This window comes from Geospiza fortis, unplaced genomic scaffold (genome assembly GCF_000277835.1).
Source record: "Geospiza fortis unplaced genomic scaffold, GeoFor_1.0 scaffold285, whole genome shotgun sequence".
NCBI classification, from domain to species: domain Eukaryota; kingdom Metazoa; phylum Chordata; class Aves; order Passeriformes; family Thraupidae; genus Geospiza; species Geospiza fortis.
The window spans coordinates 741614-761985 of record NW_005054403.1 but is presented as its reverse complement, the minus strand read 5'-3'; the positions used below and the strand labels follow the sequence as shown (position 1 = coordinate 761985).

At 36.7% G+C, this 20372-nt stretch overlaps 1 protein-coding gene across 1 annotated transcript in view; it reads left to right on the top strand.

The window, feature by feature from the left end:
- The window catches only part of CDKL5 (cyclin dependent kinase like 5), an 82217-nt gene extending 63612 nt beyond the window's left edge, over positions 1-18605 (top strand). The window contains 4 exon segments of the mRNA XM_031061205.1: positions 10391-10493; positions 14170-14292; positions 15390-15509; positions 16756-18605. Coding sequence (XP_030917065.1) covers positions 10391-10493; positions 14170-14292; positions 15390-15509; positions 16756-17001 — 592 coding nt within the window. The 3' untranslated portion in view covers positions 17002-18605.
- The last annotated feature ends 1767 nt before the right edge of the window (positions 18606-20372 follow it).

Below are 20372 nucleotides of genomic sequence, written 5' to 3'. Positions count from 1 at the left end.
CTGGACTTGCCACTACTGTAAAATATTGCTTCTCATACTATTGCTCTGTGTTGCCTTTCTTCTGTCAAAGATTCTGTGAATGTTTGCTAGACTGAATTGTCACAGATGTTCCCCTGTCTTTGTGTGCATTTTTCTGCTCTGTCCCCACTGTCCTGCCTTTTAAAATAAAGATATTATAAACTTGACTTTTGTCATCAGATTTTACTCTTAAATTACTAGATCATTTCTGAACTTCAGGCAACTTGATTTGAAAAAAGGCAAATTTTTTATCCTTCTAGAAATTATTTTCTTTGCTACAGTTTAATTTCCTGTAAATGACCTTGAACTTGCTCAATTTTTTTATTGATACAAGAATAAATGTTTTATTCTCTTCTACTCATACAAGCTTTGTCCTGAGCTGGGCAAATTCAGTAGTTATAGGCAAGATATTTAATTTTACTCTGCCAGTGGTCCAGAACATTGGCCTGAATTATCTTTACCACTGTCATAGTTCTAAATATCTCTTTAGGATTAATTCCAACATGCAGTAGTGTATCTCACATCATATTGGAAGTGTTTGCATTGACTGCTTACAAGATATCTGGGGGCTTCAGGAAAGCATTTTTGTTTAGACCTTTTATGTCCATACAAATGTAGTCATGCTATGACAAGTAGCTTGTCATATCTTCTCAAGCATAAGTGATACATTTCTGCAAAAATAATAAAAAAGAGGAACTCTATTAATAATATTACTATTTTTATATGTATATTATATATATAAACATACACAAAATCTCTGTCATTCAAGAAAAGAAAAAAAAATCATTCTTACAAGGGTAAAAAACTTAAAACTTTATCCACTATCAAGTTTCATGGTTCCAGAATAAGGTTTTTTGTAAACAGGACATGACTGACTTTTATATTGCTGTGTCAGTGTCAGTGTAACATTATAGTCGTACTTCCTATTCCTGAAAGTAAAAGGTTACCAGCATCTGAGCAAATTACTTAGGACATGTTCAGCAGTGTGTGCAGCATGACTGTTGCTGCATTACAAATATTTTCCAGTTCTTTAATGGAATTTGTAAAAAAAATCAGGAAATTGCAAATTCTGAATGGTATTCTGTATATGAGATAATAGATCTGGTGTTTATTCCAATTAATAAATCCTCCTTTTCCGCATGATAAAAAAATTGCAGCTCCAAACAGAGTTCAGATTTGATCTTTTGATTTTAAGCTTTCAATGCCAGACTTTTAGACCATGACCTTTTACTGTGGGTTTCAGTTTGTGGAATTGAGATTCTTATCTTGAACTATCTATTTGAATTGTTTTCATTTGTTTCTGACATTTTCTTGCCTTTGCTGAATGGTAACTGTGTGACTGCCCCTTAAGGGTGTTACTTTGACTAAAACTAAAAGGTAACTTGGAGAGTTAGTGTTTGTCATTTATCTTCAAAGAAAAGTTCTGCTATGTCAGTAACTCCTTCATTAGACAAAAACCTTACTCACTAATTGTGTTTGGATCCGTAAAGGGAGTAGTACATGAGACTTTCCAAGCCAGGCTGCCTGCTGAGATTAGGGTTGCTGAAGAATAACTAAAACAAGCATGAGCAATTGCCTCCCGAAAAGAGCTGTCTGCAATACAAATCTCTCTATGGCAGCAAGAATGCAACATGCTTCCTATTTTTTCTTTTTAGCTAATGTGAAAGCACCTCAGCTTGCTTGCCACATGCATGTTTGCTGCTGCACCTCATTGCACCTGCATGAAGCTGGATACCTTTCCTACCAGGGGTAATAAATAGAAGTGATAATCACAGAATTTCTGTTTGTACTTATGCCTTTTCCACGTGTTTCAGACCAGAATAAACAATGTGTTCTGCATTATATGTCCTAAGCATGCAAAAGGTACACAAAGATAAAATAACAAAGCACAGCACATTTTGCCTTTGGTTTCTGCTTGAGAATGAGCTCTCTGAGTGGAGGCTCTTCTCCAGGGCTACTCCTACTTGTTCCTAAAACAGACAGCACAAAGAAGACTCTGGTGGAAGCGTTTGCTTTCAAGAGCTGAAGCTTTATGCAAAATACCAAGATAATTGCAGTATGTTGTAAGAGTTTAGTGTTGTGTGACTCTACAGATTTTTTTGATAATCCTAATTTTTTTCCTGCACTGTCCATTATCTGAAAATCATCTTTTGGGATGCCTAAATTATCCCAGTGTTTCATCATCGATCAAAATGTTCTGCTCTATTTTTACTCAGTACAAAATCCTGGTGTTGAAGCTTCCTGCTATAATGCTATATATGTTCACTCTCTTCACATAATGAGCATGTGTTTTGAAGCAGTTGCTTTTCAAGGTCAATGCTTTTTCAGACAACTGTACTGCAATATGAGTCATAGGAGTTAATGACATAAACCATTCAGTATAAAACCACTGGCTTTTGGGTAAGCAGCAATTGAAAATGAGCAGTTCTCAGCCCCTTATTTTCCAATTCTCTCTGGTCACTGTAGCCATAAAGAGGAAATGATGGTGCAGAATTTCATTTCTCTCCTCTATGCTCAGCTGCTGTGGAGAGCAGTTTTCTCATCCAGGTTCACTGGGCCAAAGAAAAGAATCACGCTTGAGTGAATCTCTGTCTAAAAGTATGGCAAAAATTGTTCCAGGCTTCGCTCTGAAGATTAACTTCACCTGTTAAAATACAGCATCTCCATTTGGAATAGACTTTGTAATAGAAAAGCTATAGCAAGACATTGAAAAATTTTAAAGGATAAAATAAGCTCCTGTGATCTTGCTTATGATCTGACACTGGTTCCACAGTGGACAGCAATCATTGGGTTGATAATTTGCATTGGGACTATGGTTTGGGATATGCTTGCAGCTGTGGATGCACAGGAGCTCCTTTGGGGAAAGGCTCAGAGGATTCTTAGCCCCATTTACATGACTGAGTACAAGCAGGATACTTGGGGTGTATGGTTTTCTCCAACTTTTCCAACAAATCAAGTAAAAATCATTTAGTAAATAATTCAGCAGGTGTTCTGTGTTATGTCAGACTCCTGAGTTCACTGAATGTAATAAGTAGTCTTTACTCTTTGGCTTTCTCCTTGGTGCTTTAAGTGACTTGTATAACAATGCCTTACACCTGTCACACTACTTACAGTAGTACCAAATACAGGGATGTGATAGCAACAGGAATCCTTAGCAATCCAGTATATTTAAAATACCTGTTATAAGTATAATAATTACATTAAAGTTTTTTTCCCTGTAGTGGTGTTGTAATGTCCGCATGAAATACATATTGTCATGCACCTGAATGTAATTTCTGCATCTAGATATAAGTTCTCAAAAATTTAAATTAGGAAAATCCGCTATTAGTCTTTAGGTAAAGATAGTACAAAGTGCTTGTGTGTGTAGTATATATAGAAATTTGTGGATTCCAGAAGCATGAATTGTTATACAGGTGGAAAAAATATCAAAATGCATGTTTCCATATATAAAGTACTATATTAATGAAGAATATTTTCACCCTACAATGGGTACCGCTGCTCACTTTGTTTATACACAGAAGGAAATTAATACATTCTATGGGAAAATGGATTAAGTGACATCTTAATGGTGTATATTGATTTTAAAAGATTAAAAGCATCACATGGCTCCATTATATAACATAGAGCACCTTAATTATGCTAATAAAATGACAGCATATACATAGCTTTGCAGGACTCAAAGGGAAATAGTTTTGTTTCTCTTAAAAGAGTTTGGCTTAGAATACTCTTAGTCTTATACTTTTTAAAATCACAGTAAAGAATATTGAATAAAAATAAGCAGATGGAGCTCACAGGATTGGTGAGAGGAATGGGCTGCATACATTTGCATGGTTCAGCTATGCTTTATACCACTCTCTGAAACACTTCTCTCTGAAAAGGCCATGAAGTCATGCTATCTAAACTGTTTCAGTGGTTTGTTGACTTAATGTGTTTTCACACAAATAACCAGAGAATTATGTACTTAAAGAGAAAGGGGGGTGGTGGGTGGTGGACAGCTTGTGTTCAGGTGTTATACCTATGTCAGTAATAGAAGATGTTTACTCCAGAACCCTTCTCACCTGCTCTGATTCACTAGAGTCTGCTTCCTGTCCTTCAGTAGCTCCACCTACATCCATTTTCTGGAATTAGCTGAGGAAAGCGGTCATTTATATAAAACGGTGGTACTTATGTTGTGACTTGTGTGGCTAAAGAAGGTATTTATTCCTGCTCTTGAACCCTTTTACCATTTTACATTTTCCTTCATACCTGGATCTTTCTATCTTGCATATAACATAAGACACCTGGAATCTTGTTTTGCTTTATATATCATTCAGCAATATAATGTCTTGACTGCAAAGAAACATATAATGTTATTTTAACTCTGAACTGAAAAAAATAGTGTGTGTTATTAGAGCTGGTTGGGAATATTTTTTATGAAGTACTTTTTTTGTTTATAATGCCAAATTACCAAAAACCAAAACTTTTTGAGGGGAGTGACTGATAACCACTAACCTTTTATTGTGAAGATTCTTCACCTCCAGGATGGAATTGCCAGTCAAAACCAGAGATACTCTCAAAATAACAAATATTTTGGAGGCAGCATTATTTTTTAGAATGTGAAGAACTTGAGTGCAGGGTCTTTGTTATTTAAACCAGAGGCTTGAACCAAGATCTTAGATCTAACAAGTGAATGCCCTAAACCAGAAGTTAGAGGTTATTATGAAGGACATTGTCTGGTTCCCTCAATGTATTCTCTTGAAGCTGTTTCATCTTGTTAAAACAGTGAAAGGACCACAGAGGTGCTGAATATGGCCTTGTGAAAAAGGCCCTTCATTAACTTTGAGACAGTTAGATTTAAGTCCTTGCTCCAAAGTACTCAAATATTTTCACAAAGTGGAACAGCTCCTTTGAGAGAAGAATCCACAGAAGAATAAGCATTTCTTCTTATGGAATGGAAGAAATAGCAGTAGCTGCAACACCAAGTTACTGCTATTTTGGCATATGCTTACCATTATCTTTTCTTTTCCTACTCCCTATTTTCCTGAAATGTTTCCTGCCCAGCTCTACCTGCTAACTCTGTTCAAGTTGTCCTGGCAATGGTCTAATGTTGCAAAATTGTTCTGTGCCATAAATGCAGCTTAACCCAATTCCTGAGTAGTGAAGAGTCTGTGTTCCTCTAATTTTCTGTATAGAAGTTGTGTAAATGCTTATGAAAATGTTGAAAGCTCTAATGGAATGTGATTCTGCTTACATCAATTTTATGATGAAGTAAATATTTGATGTTTAAATAACATACCTAACTGGTACATGACAGTTCATCTCGAATTATGAGTGACATGTATTCCACCTGGACTTGCCACTACTGTAAAATATTGCTTCTCATACTATTGCTCTGTGTTGCCTTTCTTCTGTCAAAGATTCTGTGAATGTTTGCTAGACTGAATTGTCACAGATGTTCCCCTGTCTTTGTGTGCATTTTTCTGCTCTGTCCCCACTGTCCTGCCTTTTAAAATAAAGATATTATAAACTTGACTTTTGTCATCAGATTTTACTCTTAAATTACTAGATCATTTCTGAACTTCAGGCAACTTGATTTGAAAAAAGGCAAATTTTTTATCCTTCTAGAAATTATTTTCTTTGCTACAGTTTAATTTCCTGTAAATGACCTTGAACTTGCTCAATTTTTTTATTGATACAAGAATAAATGTTTTATTCTCTTCTACTCATACAAGCTTTGTCCTGAGCTGGGCAAATTCAGTAGTTATAGGCAAGATATTTAATTTTACTCTGCCAGTGGTCCAGAACATTGGCCTGAATTATCTTTACCACTGTCATAGTTCTAAATATCTCTTTAGGATTAATTCCAACATGCAGTAGTGTATCTCACATCATATTGGAAGTGTTTGCATTGACTGCTTACAAGATATCTGGGGGCTTCAGGAAAGCATTTTTGTTTAGACCTTTTATGTCCATACAAATGTAGTCATGCTATGACAAGTAGCTTGTCATATCTTCTCAAGCATAAGTGATACATTTCTGCAAAAATAATAAAAAAGAGGAACTCTATTAATAATATTACTATTTTTATATGTATATTATATATATAAACATACACAAAATCTCTGTCATTCAAGAAAAGAAAAAAAAATCATTCTTACAAGGGTAAAAAACTTAAAACTTTATCCACTATCAAGTTTCATGGTTCCAGAATAAGGTTTTTTGTAAACAGGACATGACTGACTTTTATATTGCTGTGTCAGTGTCAGTGTAACATTATAGTCGTACTTCCTATTCCTGAAAGTAAAAGGTTACCAGCATCTGAGCAAATTACTTAGGGCATGTTCAGCAGTGTGTGCAGCATGACTGTTGCTGCATTACAAATATTTTCCAGTTCTTTAATGGAATTTGTAAAAAAAATCAGGAAATTGCAAATTCTGAATGGTATTCTGTATATGAGATAATAGATCTGGTGTTTATTCCAATTAATAAATCCTCCTTTTCCGCATGATAAAAAAATTGCAGCTCCAAACAGAGTTCAGATTTGATCTTTTGATTTTAAGCTTTCAATGCCAGACTTTTAGACCATGACCTTTTACTGTGGGTTTCAGTTTGTGGGATTGAGATTCTTATCTTGAACTATCTATTTGAATTGTTTTCATTTGTTTCTGACATTTTCTTGCCTTTGCTGAATGGTAACTGTGTGACTGCCCCTTAAGGGTGTTACTTTGACTAAAACTAAAAGGTAACTTGGAGAGTTAGTGTTTGTCATTTATCTTCAAAGAAAAGTTCTGCTATGTCAGTAACTCCTTCATTAGACAAAAACCTTACTCACTAATTGTGTTTGGATCCGTAAAGGGAGTAGTACATGAGACTTTCCAAGCCAGGCTGCCTGCTGAGATTAGGGTTGCTGAAGAATAACTAAAACAAGCATGAGCAATTGCCTCCCGAAAAGAGCTGTCTGCAATACAAATCTCTCTATGGCAGCAAGAATGCAACATGCTTCCTATTTTTTCTTTTTAGCTAATGTGAAAGCACCTCAGCTTGCTTGCCACATGCATGTTTGCTGCTGCACCTCATTGCACCTGCATGAAGCTGGATACCTTTCCTACCAGGGGTAATAAATAGAAGTGATAATCACAGAATTTCTGTTTGTACTTATGCCTTTTCCAAGTGTTTCAGACCAGAATAAACAATGTGTTCTGCATTATATGTCCTAAGCATGCAAAAGGTACACAAAGATAAAATAACAAAGCACAGCACATTTTGCCTTTGGTTTCTGCTTGAGAATGAGCTCTCTGAGTGGAGGCTCTTCTCCAGGGCTACTCCTACTTGTTCCTAAAACAGACAGCACAAAGAAGACTCTGGTGGAAGCGTTTGCTTTCAAGAGCTGAAGCTTTATGCAAAATACCAAGATAATTGCAGTATGTTGTAAGAGTTTAGTGTTGTGTGACTCTACAGATTTTTTTGATAATCCTAATTTTTTTCCTGCACTGTCCATTATCTGAAAATCATCTTTTGGGATGCCTAAATTATCCCAGTGTTTCATCATCGATCAAAATGTTCTGCTCTATTTTTACTCAGTACAAAATCCTGGTGTTGAAGCTTCCTGCTATAATGCTATATATGTTCACTCTCTTCACATAATGAGCATGTGTTTTGAAGCAGTTGCTTTTCAAGGTCAATGCTTTTTCAGACAACTGTACTGCAATATGAGTCATAGGAGTTAATGACATAAACCATTCAGTATAAAACCACTGGCTTTTGGGTAAGCAGCAATTGAAAATGAGCAGTTCTTAGCCCCTTATTTTCCAATTCTCTCTGGTCACTGTAGCCATAAAGAGGAAATGATGGTGCAGAATTTCATTTCTCTCCTCTATGCTCAGCTGCTGTGGAGAGCAGTTTTCTCATCCAGGTTCACTGGGCCAAAGAAAAGAATCATGCTTGAGTGAATCTCTGTCTAAAAGTATGGCAAAAATTGTTCCAGGCTTCGCTCTGAAGATTAACTTCACCTGTTAAAATACAGCATCTCCATTTGGAATAGACTTTGTAATAGAAAAGCTATAGCAAGACATTGAAAAATTTTAAAGGATAAAATAAGCTCCTGTGATCTTGCTTATGATCTGACACTGGTTCCACAGTGGACAGCAATCATTGGGTTGATAATTTGCATTGGGACTATGGTTTGGGATATGCTTGCAGCTGTGGATGCACAGGAGCTCCTTTGGGGAAAGGATTCTTAACCCCATTTACATGACTGAGTACAAGCAGGATACTTGGGGTATATGGTTTTCTCCAACTTTTCCAACAAATCAAGTAAAAATCATTTAGTAAATAATTCAGCAGGTGTTCTGTGTTATGTCAGACTCCTGAGTTCACTGAATGTAATAAGTAGTCTTTACTCTTTGGCTTTCTCCTTGGTGCTTTAAGTGACTTGTATAACAATGCCTTACACCTGTCACACTACTTACAGTAGTACCAAATACAGGGATGTGACAGCAACACCTTAGCAATCCAGTATATTTAAAATACCTGTTATAAGTATAAAAATTACATTAAACTAAAGTTTTTTTCCCTGTAGTGGTGTTGTAATGTCCACATGAAATATATATTGTCATGCACCTGAATGTAATTTCTGCATCTAGATATAAGTTCTCAAAAATTTAAATTAGGAAAATTTCTACCATACTTTCTGCCTATGAATCTTTTTGCTAAGACCATTCTCTTAATGAATAGTTGCACTTTATTACAGGATTTATACACTGCATGCATTTATATTTAGAGCCAGGTAACATTTCAAGCTTGAGGTGGTTTTGTGTAGAAATTGAAGAACTGATACCACCTATCAGAGTGAAGATGGTTTTATCAACAAGGAGGATGACTCCAGTGAATCCTACCCCAATTATGTTTTTCACATTTATTTGGGGGAAAAAAAAAGTCAGCCTGGCATGTAGTAGCAGCTGAATCACCAGCTGATAGCATAGCATTTAAAGCCAGAATTAGAAGCCAGTGACAACTATATTAGACAGTTAAATGTTGCTACATTACAGTTGCTCCAAGAAAAGCTGCTCCTGTTTGTCATACAGAGCCCTTAAAACAGTGGCTTTGCTTTAGGTTTTCCATCAAGACAGTGGAATCTTTTTTCTTTTTTTAAATGCAATTTAAGTGTGAAAAGGGACTATTAAATGACCCAGTATGACTTTCTGTATGTTAGTTGCTATGAAGTGTTGTCCATCCTCTGGGATCCAGGCCTGTTGGCTGTGTTTCTCCCAGATAAGTATTAGGTCCTGATTTGAAATGTCAAAGATGGGAAATGCACTTCACTAAGGAGCTTGTTCTGGCAGTTAATGATGTTATTGTGAAAATCAGTGCCTTATTTCTAATATGACTTAGGCTACATCATCCACCTACTTGTTCTTGTAATATCTTTGCCTGTTAGTTCCCAGATTTTCTAGTATTCTGTAATTTCTTTCTGCATATATAGCTGTGCGTCATGATCAAGAAAACAAAATATTTGAGCTGGTTTGAGTGTGTTTTTTAACACACTAAAGAGATTGAAATCTCTGAAAATACTTCTGTGATGCTTTCCTGCACCATTTTCAATTTTCAAGCTATTTTAAAGGGCACTAGAAGTGCAGTTATGTCTCACCACTGTCCTTGTAAACCATCTTTTTACCCTATATAAGTACTTTACATACATGGTATACTGTGTATATTGAAAGTAATGTGTTATTTATCAGCTGTAGTTGCTTCTGACATGTAAGTTAAGAGTTAAAAGGCAGAAATTCAGTCTTCAGGCAAGTCACCTGTTCCATTTTTGGGTCACCTCCTTTTGCCAGCACTGCCTCACGCATAGCAAACTAATGGAAGGTTTTAAGTTGAAATGGACAACAGTAGATCCCCAGCTTCCCTGATGATAGATTTGGAGCCGTGTCAGCAAGGGTCAGGAAGTGCAGTTGAAAGTGGTTCTCTCTGGCCAACTTTGCAACTCCTGCTTCTCCAGCAAGCAATGGATAAACTGGACCTGTGCTTTGATTTGTATGTTCTCTCAGATATGCTTTTCATTTTCCTAAAAGACCTCATGTGTGATATTTTGATTTGAGTATTAAATTCTGGCTTAAAAGAACACATGCATGCTTTCCTTTTCCCTAAATAAAACTATTCATTGGTTTGAACTAATCATTTTACCCTAACACTGTGTACCTCCTATCCCTTGTAATAACTCTTATCTGGTATTTGTGTAGTAACCCTGGAACCAATGAATGCTAAAACTTTAAGTATTTTTTTACTTTAATCAATAATTTACATTCTTTGGCATCAGATCTCAGTATTACACAGAATTTACAAAGTAATACCATAATAAAGTTTCTCTTACAATACCTTATTTCATATTTAGGAAAAGTCCTGAAAACCTTAACAGTCACTCAGAACAGCTCAAGGAGAAAGAAAAGCAAGGTTTTTTCAGGGCAATAAAAAAGAAAAAGAAGAAATCTCAAAATGTAAGTATGCAGCATTTCTAGTAGAAGTATTCTTTTATTCATTTTGAATTATACCATTTTAGTATGCTAGATTAGTACAATGCCTTTGTATTATTTATTATTACATGTATATTCACTTCTTTTATTTTCTCTCCTCACTATATGAAAATCAGATTCTTCTTTTGTTCAGGGTTGATTTTTCTGCCTTTTCAGATATTTCTTCCTTTATTAGGACTAGAAAGTGAAGAAATCCAAACTTACACCTTTGTTTTCATTCAGACCCTTTGAGAGCCAGTTTTGAGGCAAGTTTTAAGATGATATTGCAACAAATTCTTTTTCAGGATATGGTGATACCATTCCAAGAATAGTAACTTCATTGTTGTGTGTCCCCAGAGCTTGAATAGTTTCAGGCACCCATACAGAGAAAATGAGACTGTAACAAATGAGAATTCTTTCCAGTCTTTTTCATGGAAGTGCCTTGGTAACAGCCTCTGTCTTCCTGCTGCATTCCATGACTGGAATAAGGATGATGTGTCTTAACCATTCTTAAGTGTTTCATGTTTTGCTGAGGAAATGGATTGTAGCTATAAGTCTTTGGTGTCTCATACTTTTTTACATTTTCATAAAGTTTTGGGGAGGGAGAAAGGACTTTCTTTTATCAGAAAGTAGTGGTATACTAACATTTCACAAGTATTTATAATAAAGATATCCCTAATAACTGAAGTAACCTAAACATAATCTCATTCTTAAATGACAGCTCTGGAAACAGTAAAACATTTAAAATTGTAATGTTCCTGTAAGTGTAAATGTAGTTAGAGTTTTGAAGATTCTCAGAATTGAGTAAATCATGCTTACTCCTGGCAAAGGGGATGACTTAATGAAAATATTTATTGTCAAGGTGTGAGGTGATAGGATTGAGAGTTGGTAGAGGGCTGATCTGTTGAAAATTTGGAGAGAGGAGTAATTATCAGGCTTTTTGTTGTTTTGGGTTTTTTAAAATTTCTTTGAACTGTGTGGAACATGTACATCTGTATATTAATTAGCACTCAGAAATGCACCTCACCTTCCTGCTGGGTGGGATTTACAGCAATGACATCTACCTGTCCTTCTGAACTTGTTCACCCTCATACCTGTATGCAGCTCAAATATGATAATTTGTATTAAACAACTGAAATAAATGTCTACATTACAGCTCTGTGACTGTTTGATACCAAAATGTCCATGTGAGGATAACACCTAAGGCCATTGGTTCCAGTGATGCATTTCCAAGGGGAAAAAAAAAAACATGTTAAATTTTCATTGCTGTACTCTACTCTGATTCCAGCCATGCAGACATAGTGGCAGACAACACTGCAATAGCTCAGCTGAAAGATGGTGTATTGATTACCTCCACATCAAACTGTGTGAAAGAAATACATACTGGATTGTGTTGCCTCTCAAAATCTGGCATTTACAAAACACCTAAATCAAAAACTCCTTGATCTATAGCTACCAAAACCATCACTGATTACAAGCTAACGCAGATTTATATATAAATCCTTATTCCTGTTTCTTCTCACTTTTAAAAAGAGGGGTAGAGAGGAATAGAAGAGAGAGAGAGAAGGGAAAAAACTGCGTTTGCTACTTAGAGGTGGAATCTCACAAAAAGATGAATAAATTAGTGAAATAATATAGTGATACAACTCTTTCACCCTCAGTTAGAAACTTGCTGAGATCAACCTGAGTTTTGGATCAAACCAGAGCCAGAAAAACCTCCTTTCATTTCTGTTTACAGCTGAGTGCCAGGACAGTATCTAGGCATAGGCTGCAAGTGTGTAAAAGTGTCTGGCTCAGACTCTGGTCTTTGTTGCTCTTCATCTCTTAGTTGAAGACATCTACCTGACAAACACTGGGACAGTCTTGAGGATCTTCCAGCACAAAACAAAATTACTGCCTTCAATTCAGCACCAGATTTGGTGTTAGTAGTAAAAGTTGTTCACAGCACTGTAGTATTAGCTCTTCAATTACACATACAATGTTTTCTATGAATTCCTATTAAAAGTCTTAATAGACAGCTTGTTACTACCCAAGGGTTTTTTTCTGAGACCTACAATTCATGTAGAGTCCTACAAGTATGAAATTCTAGTTATTGGCTCAAATACAGACTTTTAGCAAGAAATAACAAATTAGACCTGGGGACTGTCACAGAGCTAGGAAGCACATAGTAGCTAGCTGTGATTTACTTCTGATATCCTTGGGCAATTCCCATTTTGCTGGTGATCATCATCACAGAAGTTGTAAAAGATACCTGAAATTGGATTGATGACATCTTAGTAATATCATTCTCAAAATATCTAACAGCCTAGAATTGATCCCAGTTCCTGACACTTCTTCCTGCAGGTTGTTCCCATGAATCATTCTCCCTAGAGTTCTCCAGGTGCAGTACCTCGTGGGTTAGCAATTGTTACTGCCTGTTATGGGAATTCTTTGCAGTATTGTTTTTGCAAAACTGTTCTTATCCATTCTCCTTTTCATCATTTGAAGTGTTTTAGTAGTGTAGCAAAAGGTTTTGAGGATTGTTAGAATCACAGTTTTATGTCATTTGCCACCAAACAATTTGATATCCATGAGGGTTATGCACAGTGTCAGTAGGCACTATCTGAGGAGCCTGAGCTTTGCAGATTTTGGTACTTAATTCAAGCTATGGGTCTGAAGAAATTACCTGCTTTGGAAAAAGCAGTTTCAGGTGAGCATTTCTCTTAGCAGTGCTTTCATTCCCTTTTAATTTACTGAATTTGAAACAGGAAATGCTTCTGACCATAAAGTTCCTGGACATAAGCTATGCTAATTATTGATTCTCATTAACTTGGATGGAATCTAGAAGCTGGGAAAGCTGTTTGAAAGCCCGTGCTTTTGGTAGTGTAGTTGTCATTGTATTTAGTCATATAATAATTCTATTCCATAATAAATATTTCTTCTGATAGACAGGAAAATGCAAGGCACTATATATGTGTCCTATGCTTGTTTGCACCTGAGCAGGGGAGAAATAGACCCATTTATAATTCTAGTACCTTATAGTTCTGTTTGTTGTTTATTCATCTACGGGTAAGCTCTGTGGTTGTGCTCCATAAATTAAAATAAACCAGCCAGTGTACTTGTAGCTATACGTGAAGCTGCTAATGGCACATTTATGTTAGAACTGAAATAATTCATCTTGGAGCCTTAGCTCTTATTGCAAGTTAAAAATAGAAGGCTTTTTTTTCCCCAAATGTAACTATCAACTGCTCATTCTGAAACCATCTCCTGTTATTGTTAGTGGATCTTTAATTCTTTATATAAAAATAAGAAATGTCGTGCTTTAAGTCATTATCAGAAATACAAATGATTGCCAGAGTTACAGGATTTAATTCAAAGCTCAGTAAAGTCAACAAGAGCTACCAGATATTTCCAAAAGCCTTTAAAATAAACTCATTCTGTATTCCTAATGAACATGGATATAAAAATAGGTGTTCTGATCTTTTTTTTACATGCTTTCTATGCACTGAATTGCTTGAATTTGTTCCATAGGCTTTTTTCAATCATTATTGTATTTTCCAAAAGCAAATTATAGGCCTGATAACATGTATTGTTGAATTACCAAAAAAAAAGTTAATTTAGTAAGGGGCAGATCTCTTGGATTGAAATATTATGCATTTAGTTTTTGTGTCTTATATTGCAGACAGACTCAACCAACGGCGAGAATCCAAGCATCAAGAAATCCCTCTTTCCTCTTTTTAATTCAAAGAATAATTTAAAGCATAGTTCTTCTTTGAAAAAACTTCCTGTAGTCACTCTACCAATGGTATTAATTTTTAAGTACAGTAACACTGTAAAATGCTCCAGTAAATTTGTTTTACTGACTACAGCAGCATGTGGTTTATTTTCATGGTATCACTTCCTCTTCATGCCAGTTAAGTATCTTGGGCCAGTTCAATAAATTTAAGTAAAATCGGCAGTTTTGTTGAAACAGATTGTGCCTAGAAAAAATTTTGGTAGTATTTGATATAGTGAAAATGTAACATACACAGTTCCAGAGAGAATGAGCCTTGGGAGTAAGACTAAGGAAGGGAAATAGTTGTGAAATTGTGTATGTTTAAAATTAAACTGTCTCATTATGTTTCATTCAGGAAAAAAATTAACCTGGTTTGGTTTATAACTATATTGTAAATACATAATTTTTTACAAACAACTCCTTTATATATAAATTTAAATAAATCAAATACTAACAATGGATTATCTGGAAAGAACTTTAGCTCATGTGTCTGTTGTATTTTTGTTTGTCCTAATTGTTCATGATAAAAGACAGCTTGCATTAAAAATAGATTACATTTTGGCTGTCCTCTTTTTACTTAGAATTCTTGAAATGAGATAAAAAGCTACATCTAAGTTTTAAATTATCTTTCTGCCATAAAGTTTCAGCTGTTTCTTAAATTTTTGCTTTAGTTTGGGATACTTGTGGAGGAGAAGATGCGAATAGAGAAAGCTCTTGGTTTTGTGATGTCAGTCAAGAGATCAGTTTAGAGGGATTTTGGTCTGCTTCACTCTGGAGCAAATTTATGGAACTGATCCATGGTCTTAACTGCAGTATGGAATGCTTTTTAAATGAAGATCAGGCTCAACAATATTTTGGTTTAAATTTTATTTTTGATGCCTTGTTTAACTGCTCTTTCTTACAGCAAATAACACTAACAGCATGTGAATGCTTTAAGGGCTAAGGGTAGAGCAAATCTGCATGATGTCCACAGCCACTTGCTCTTACTATGGGGAGAATAATTGAGAGGTCATTGCAATTCTGCTGCAGTAATGGGCTTCACTTTTTTCTGTAATTAACTGTGGGAAATTATTTACAGCTATTCTTAAGAAAATGCTAGGAGACCAGTATTTAATATTTTGTTGCAGATGCCTAATACGGAAGGTCAGGATCTCTTGGCATTACAGAAAGCCATTCATTCTTCCAATCACCAGAGCAGCAGGCAGAAGGATTGGCATCCTGAGAAGATGACAGAAATCCAGCCTCATGTAAGTGGCATTATCAATTCCCTATATATTAATATCACTGATACATCTTGACATTTTTTTCTCTGGTGAATAGAAGAATTGCATTTGACATTATTTCCCAGCTTTCTAGTTCCTTGCTCACTGGATGTACCTGCAGTCCTGCATAATTTTTTTAAAATATGGACATGAATGACAAGGAAAAGAGAGATTAAATGTCCTGTGTCAGTCTTTGAGCCCTTTGAAATATTGCTCATGTTTTTGTATTATAGGCAAACAGTGTTTCAGTGCATGTCCATGGTAGCGATGCAGTGCTGTACAAAAGCCCTCAAGTCAGCTCTGTAAGGAATGGTGACTCTTGAGGGTTGGCTGCTGCTCAGCAGAGTTTGATACTTGATGTGGTCACCAAAGCATCCAGACCATGTTACAGTGTGGCTGGCACAGACTGCAGTTTCAGCAGGCTACATTTTTGGAGCAGAGCACTGCATTAGTGCAACTTCATTTTCTCCAGTTCTAAAACCAGCTCAGTGGGCAGTGTTTGGGAGGGAGTGTCAGTGCCATGCTCCATTGTTGTCACATTGGAAACTGAAGAGGGTTTGTTGCAGCTGCAGTGTTTGAAGAAACAAGTTGCTGTGTGAGCTGTGGAATTTAACAAGACTGCTTTCATACTACTTTGTGAACTCAGACTTCCCCAGCTTTTGCTACCCATTTTCAGTAACCCCTTATCACCATTCACCTTCAACCTGCGCACCAGTGAAAGGAGCTGTGGGAGACTGGAGCTGCCTATCACCCAGCTGCCAGCAAACAAAATATGTAACTTCTGAGTTCTGCCAGACCTCCTTTCAGTGCAGATGGTTACTCAAGACTCACTCCAACCCCTAATTTATGTTCACAACATTTTTAAGAACTTGTATTTCTGAAATCTGTTCCTCATAAAATGTGGCTGAGGTTCTTAAGTTAATAGCAGACAGATGGACAGCTAATGCAGTTGTCTATGCCTGCATTTTCAAATGAAACAAGGATAAAATCATTGACAGGAGCAGTTTTTTTCTGAGGGAGAAAAGGTTCCATCTTTTCAGGTAGCTGATAGATTGGACTGTGATGAGAAGACATTTTCTCAGGTGTGTAGTCATAGCTAGGAATGAAATATATCAAACAAATATGAACTAAAAGTGAAGAAATCCCATAAAGTTTAAGATGTTCAGTTTAGGATAGTGCAGCTTTTTCATGGGAGGTCTGGTGTGATGCAGTTTTTCTGCGTGTCTTTCAGAGCCAGCCCTTAAAATCTCTTCGGAAGCTCTTACACCTCTCTTCAGCGAAGAGCCGGCCCACGCTGCAGATCCCCAGCCAGCTGGAGCCCACCTGGCACGTGTCCCCCGTGAACCGGGCCGGGAGCGACGGGCCCCCCTACTCGGACCAGCTGCCGGCCAAGGGCGGCCAGAACGGGCACAGCTACGGCCGCGCCAACCGCGCGCGCATGCCCAACCTGAACGATCTCAAAGAGACGGCCTTGTAGGGGCACCCACAAAGAGACCAGCGTAGGGGTGAGATCAGCATAGGGGAGCGGTGGTGCTCTGGTGATGGTAAGACTGCATTTTCAGCTGTATACAGGTGTGCAATATGTGCGTGTGGAGCGATGCTGTTCAGCACCACGAGAGAGTCAGGGATTTACAGGAGCACGAGTGGAACTATGAATTTCCAGTCATCAGAAATGTCACTGGACGCCAGGCAGAGTGTGCCGGTCAGGGAGAAAAATGCGTTGTCATTTTCTCTCATTTACATTCCAGCTTAGTGCACATCTCTGTCTGAAAGCTGGGAGACTTCTGGTATGTATTGGCACTTAAAAGGGTGAAAACATTGTCTAGGCCTATGCCCTTACTGCATTTTTTGCTGCCTAGTTAAAACAGTGGGGTTTATGTGATAAAAGTGTATCCCTGTTAAGGGTTTAAAGTTAAATTGTATGTCTTAAATTTGTTTTTTAAACTTCCATATTTGATAGGATTTGTAATATTTATTTATGATGACCTAATATCGTACTGTTATAATCATATCTTTTATGTTATAATGTAAAGTTATTTTGAGCTGTTTGAAACATTGTGAAGCAGTGCAACAGCTACAGTAGTTTCTATAAAAAACTAACAGTAACATTTATATATTGCATCAGGAGTATTTTATTCTATATATAAATATATATATAAAAATGGAAAATAACTGTCTGTTTTTTAAATATACTCATTTAAAAGAAAAGTATTGTTATGACACTATCTGCCATATTTTTTATACATTTGTGATATAAAGTGCAGTATTATACTTCTAATAAAAGGAAGCTGAATGTGGATATAAACGTGACTGTAACAGTATGGATCTTGCTTGGCTATGAGAGCCCAGTATTATAGGCATTATTGATAACAAACAAAAGACAAAATTTGATTCCAAGCTTTATTATGGGCTGTTTTGTTGGAAGTATTGGCTAAATGTAAGAGACTGCAGAACTGTACAGTAATCTAAATGTGGTATGTTCTCCCCTGTCCTTAGCTTTCCTAGTAATATTAATGGGATTTCTGCATCTGCATCAAGAGCACAGAGCCCCAGTACCAAATTTTTGTTTCTTCTAAAGAGATAAAGTGCCCCATTACTACAAGCAAAAGCAGGTGCTCTTCCACTTAATAGCAGGGGTGAAAACCAAAGAAACACAGCATGAATTGCAAGTGAAATGCAAAACTTTGACACTTAAGCATAGCATGGCACTGCAGATCATGGTATAAGCTTTTATGCATATGTGTATTTTACATCTCTAGCAATCTATTAACTAATAAGATAAACACTGTATTAGAATTTAAACTACTCTTGCACTTTTTATTACATTTCAGGATATATTTAAAGCTACAAATCTGATATTTGGATATTGAGGGAGAAGGTTGCCATGCAACTTGACTTCTCCTTAGGTCTTACTATCCAAATATTCCCATACCCAGTTCAGCTACCAGTCTCAGCAAAATACTAGATCTTGGGCTCCAGTCTCCTGTACAACACAGTTAAAACTGCCTTTACCTTGGTGAATGTCACGTGTAGCAAATACACACCCTGATTCCTCTGTTGCTACCAGTAAAGTAAATCAGAGGTGAGCCAGCAGGAGTCAAAAGAGTTATGCCAGTCTAAACTTTGTGCAATAAGAGGAGAGCCAGGCCTGTAGTGTCAGAACAATACAATCTTTCCTTTTTAAACACATTAGTTCCACTCCCTCATTACTCTGCAGCATACTTTGTTTTCTAGATGCTGTCTTTGTAAGACACCTGTACTTGCAAATACACTGTCTTTTCCAAAAAGAGATTAACCTGAATGTAAATGGAATGATTTCGCCATAAATGAAGTTAACAGAAGCAGCCAGGCAGTAAAAGCTGAACTTCCAACTTGGATAACAATGCAAACTGGACATGCTGTTCAGTACCTCTTGAGTCATACCAAAGTTCTAACAACAGCAAATTCGGCACCACTACTGTAAAAATTGTTGTCAGAAAGAACAGTGTGGAAGGATGTTATATCAGTTTTGTTCAGGACTAAAAATAAGTCTACTAAATTTGAAAAATTAAAAAATAGGAATTCTTCCTTTGTCAATTGCCTGCAAGAAATATGCATGTGATTTTTCTATAGCTAGATATGATACATAATATCTCTCTATATATGATATATGCACTGTATTGATATATCATATATATAGCATATATAAATACAATAGACATGAAAGGGTATTCAGTTTTTTTTAAGTTCAGTGGGCATCCAGGAAAGATATTGTGATATTTACTTGTTGTCCCTGTCAGAGTTTAGCAGCTTATTTTAGCAGTCTCTGTTAGATTCATTGCTTGGTCACAGCTACGTGAGCCCTTTTAGCCCTGCTTTGAAATGGGCTGATGCCACTGAAATCCCTCACAAAAGCACTGCCTGAGAGAGTGGGGCTCTAGGCAGTGCAGTTTGAATGTCTCTTTTATAGCAACAGAGCTGGGGAAGGGCCTGGAGCACAAGTCTTACGAGGAATGATTTCGCCATAAATGAAGTTAACAGAAGCAGCCAGGCAGTAAAAGCTGAACTTCCAACTTGGATAACAATGCAAACTGGACATGCTGTTCAGTACCTCTTGAGTCATACCAAAGTTCTAACAACAGCAAATTCGGCACCACTACTGTAAAAATTGTTGTCAGAAAGAACAGTGTGGAAGGATGTTATATCAGTTTTGTTCAGGACTAAAAATAAGTCTACTAAATTTGAAAAATTAAAAAATAGGAATTCTTCCTTTGTCAATTGCCTGCAAGAAATATGCATGTGATTTTTCTATAGCTAGATATGATACATAATATCTCTCTATATATGATATATGCACTGTATTGATATATCATATATATAGCATATATAAATACAATAGACATGAAAGGGTATTCAGTTTTTTTTAAGTTCAGTGGGCATCCAGGAAAGATATTGTGATATTTACTTGTTGTCCCTGTCAGAGTTTAGCAGCTTATTTTAGCAGTCTCTGTTAGATTCATTGCTTGGTCACAGCTACGTGAGCCCTTTTAGCCCTGCTTTGAAATGGGCTGATGCCACTGAAATCCCTCACAAAAGCACTGCCTGAGAGAGTGGGGCTCTAGGCAGTGCAGTTTGAATGTCTCTTTTATAGCAACAGAGCTGGGGAAGGGCCTGGAGCACAAGTCTTACGGGAGTGGCTGAGGGAGCTGGGGCTGTTTGGTCTGGAAAAGGGAATCTCAGAGGGACCTCACTGCTCTCTACAACCCCCTGGAAGGAAGGTGTAGCCAGGTGGGGATCAGCCTCTTCTCACATGTCTCAAGTGAAAGGATGAGAGGCAATTACCTTCTGTTGTGCCAGGAGAGATTCAAA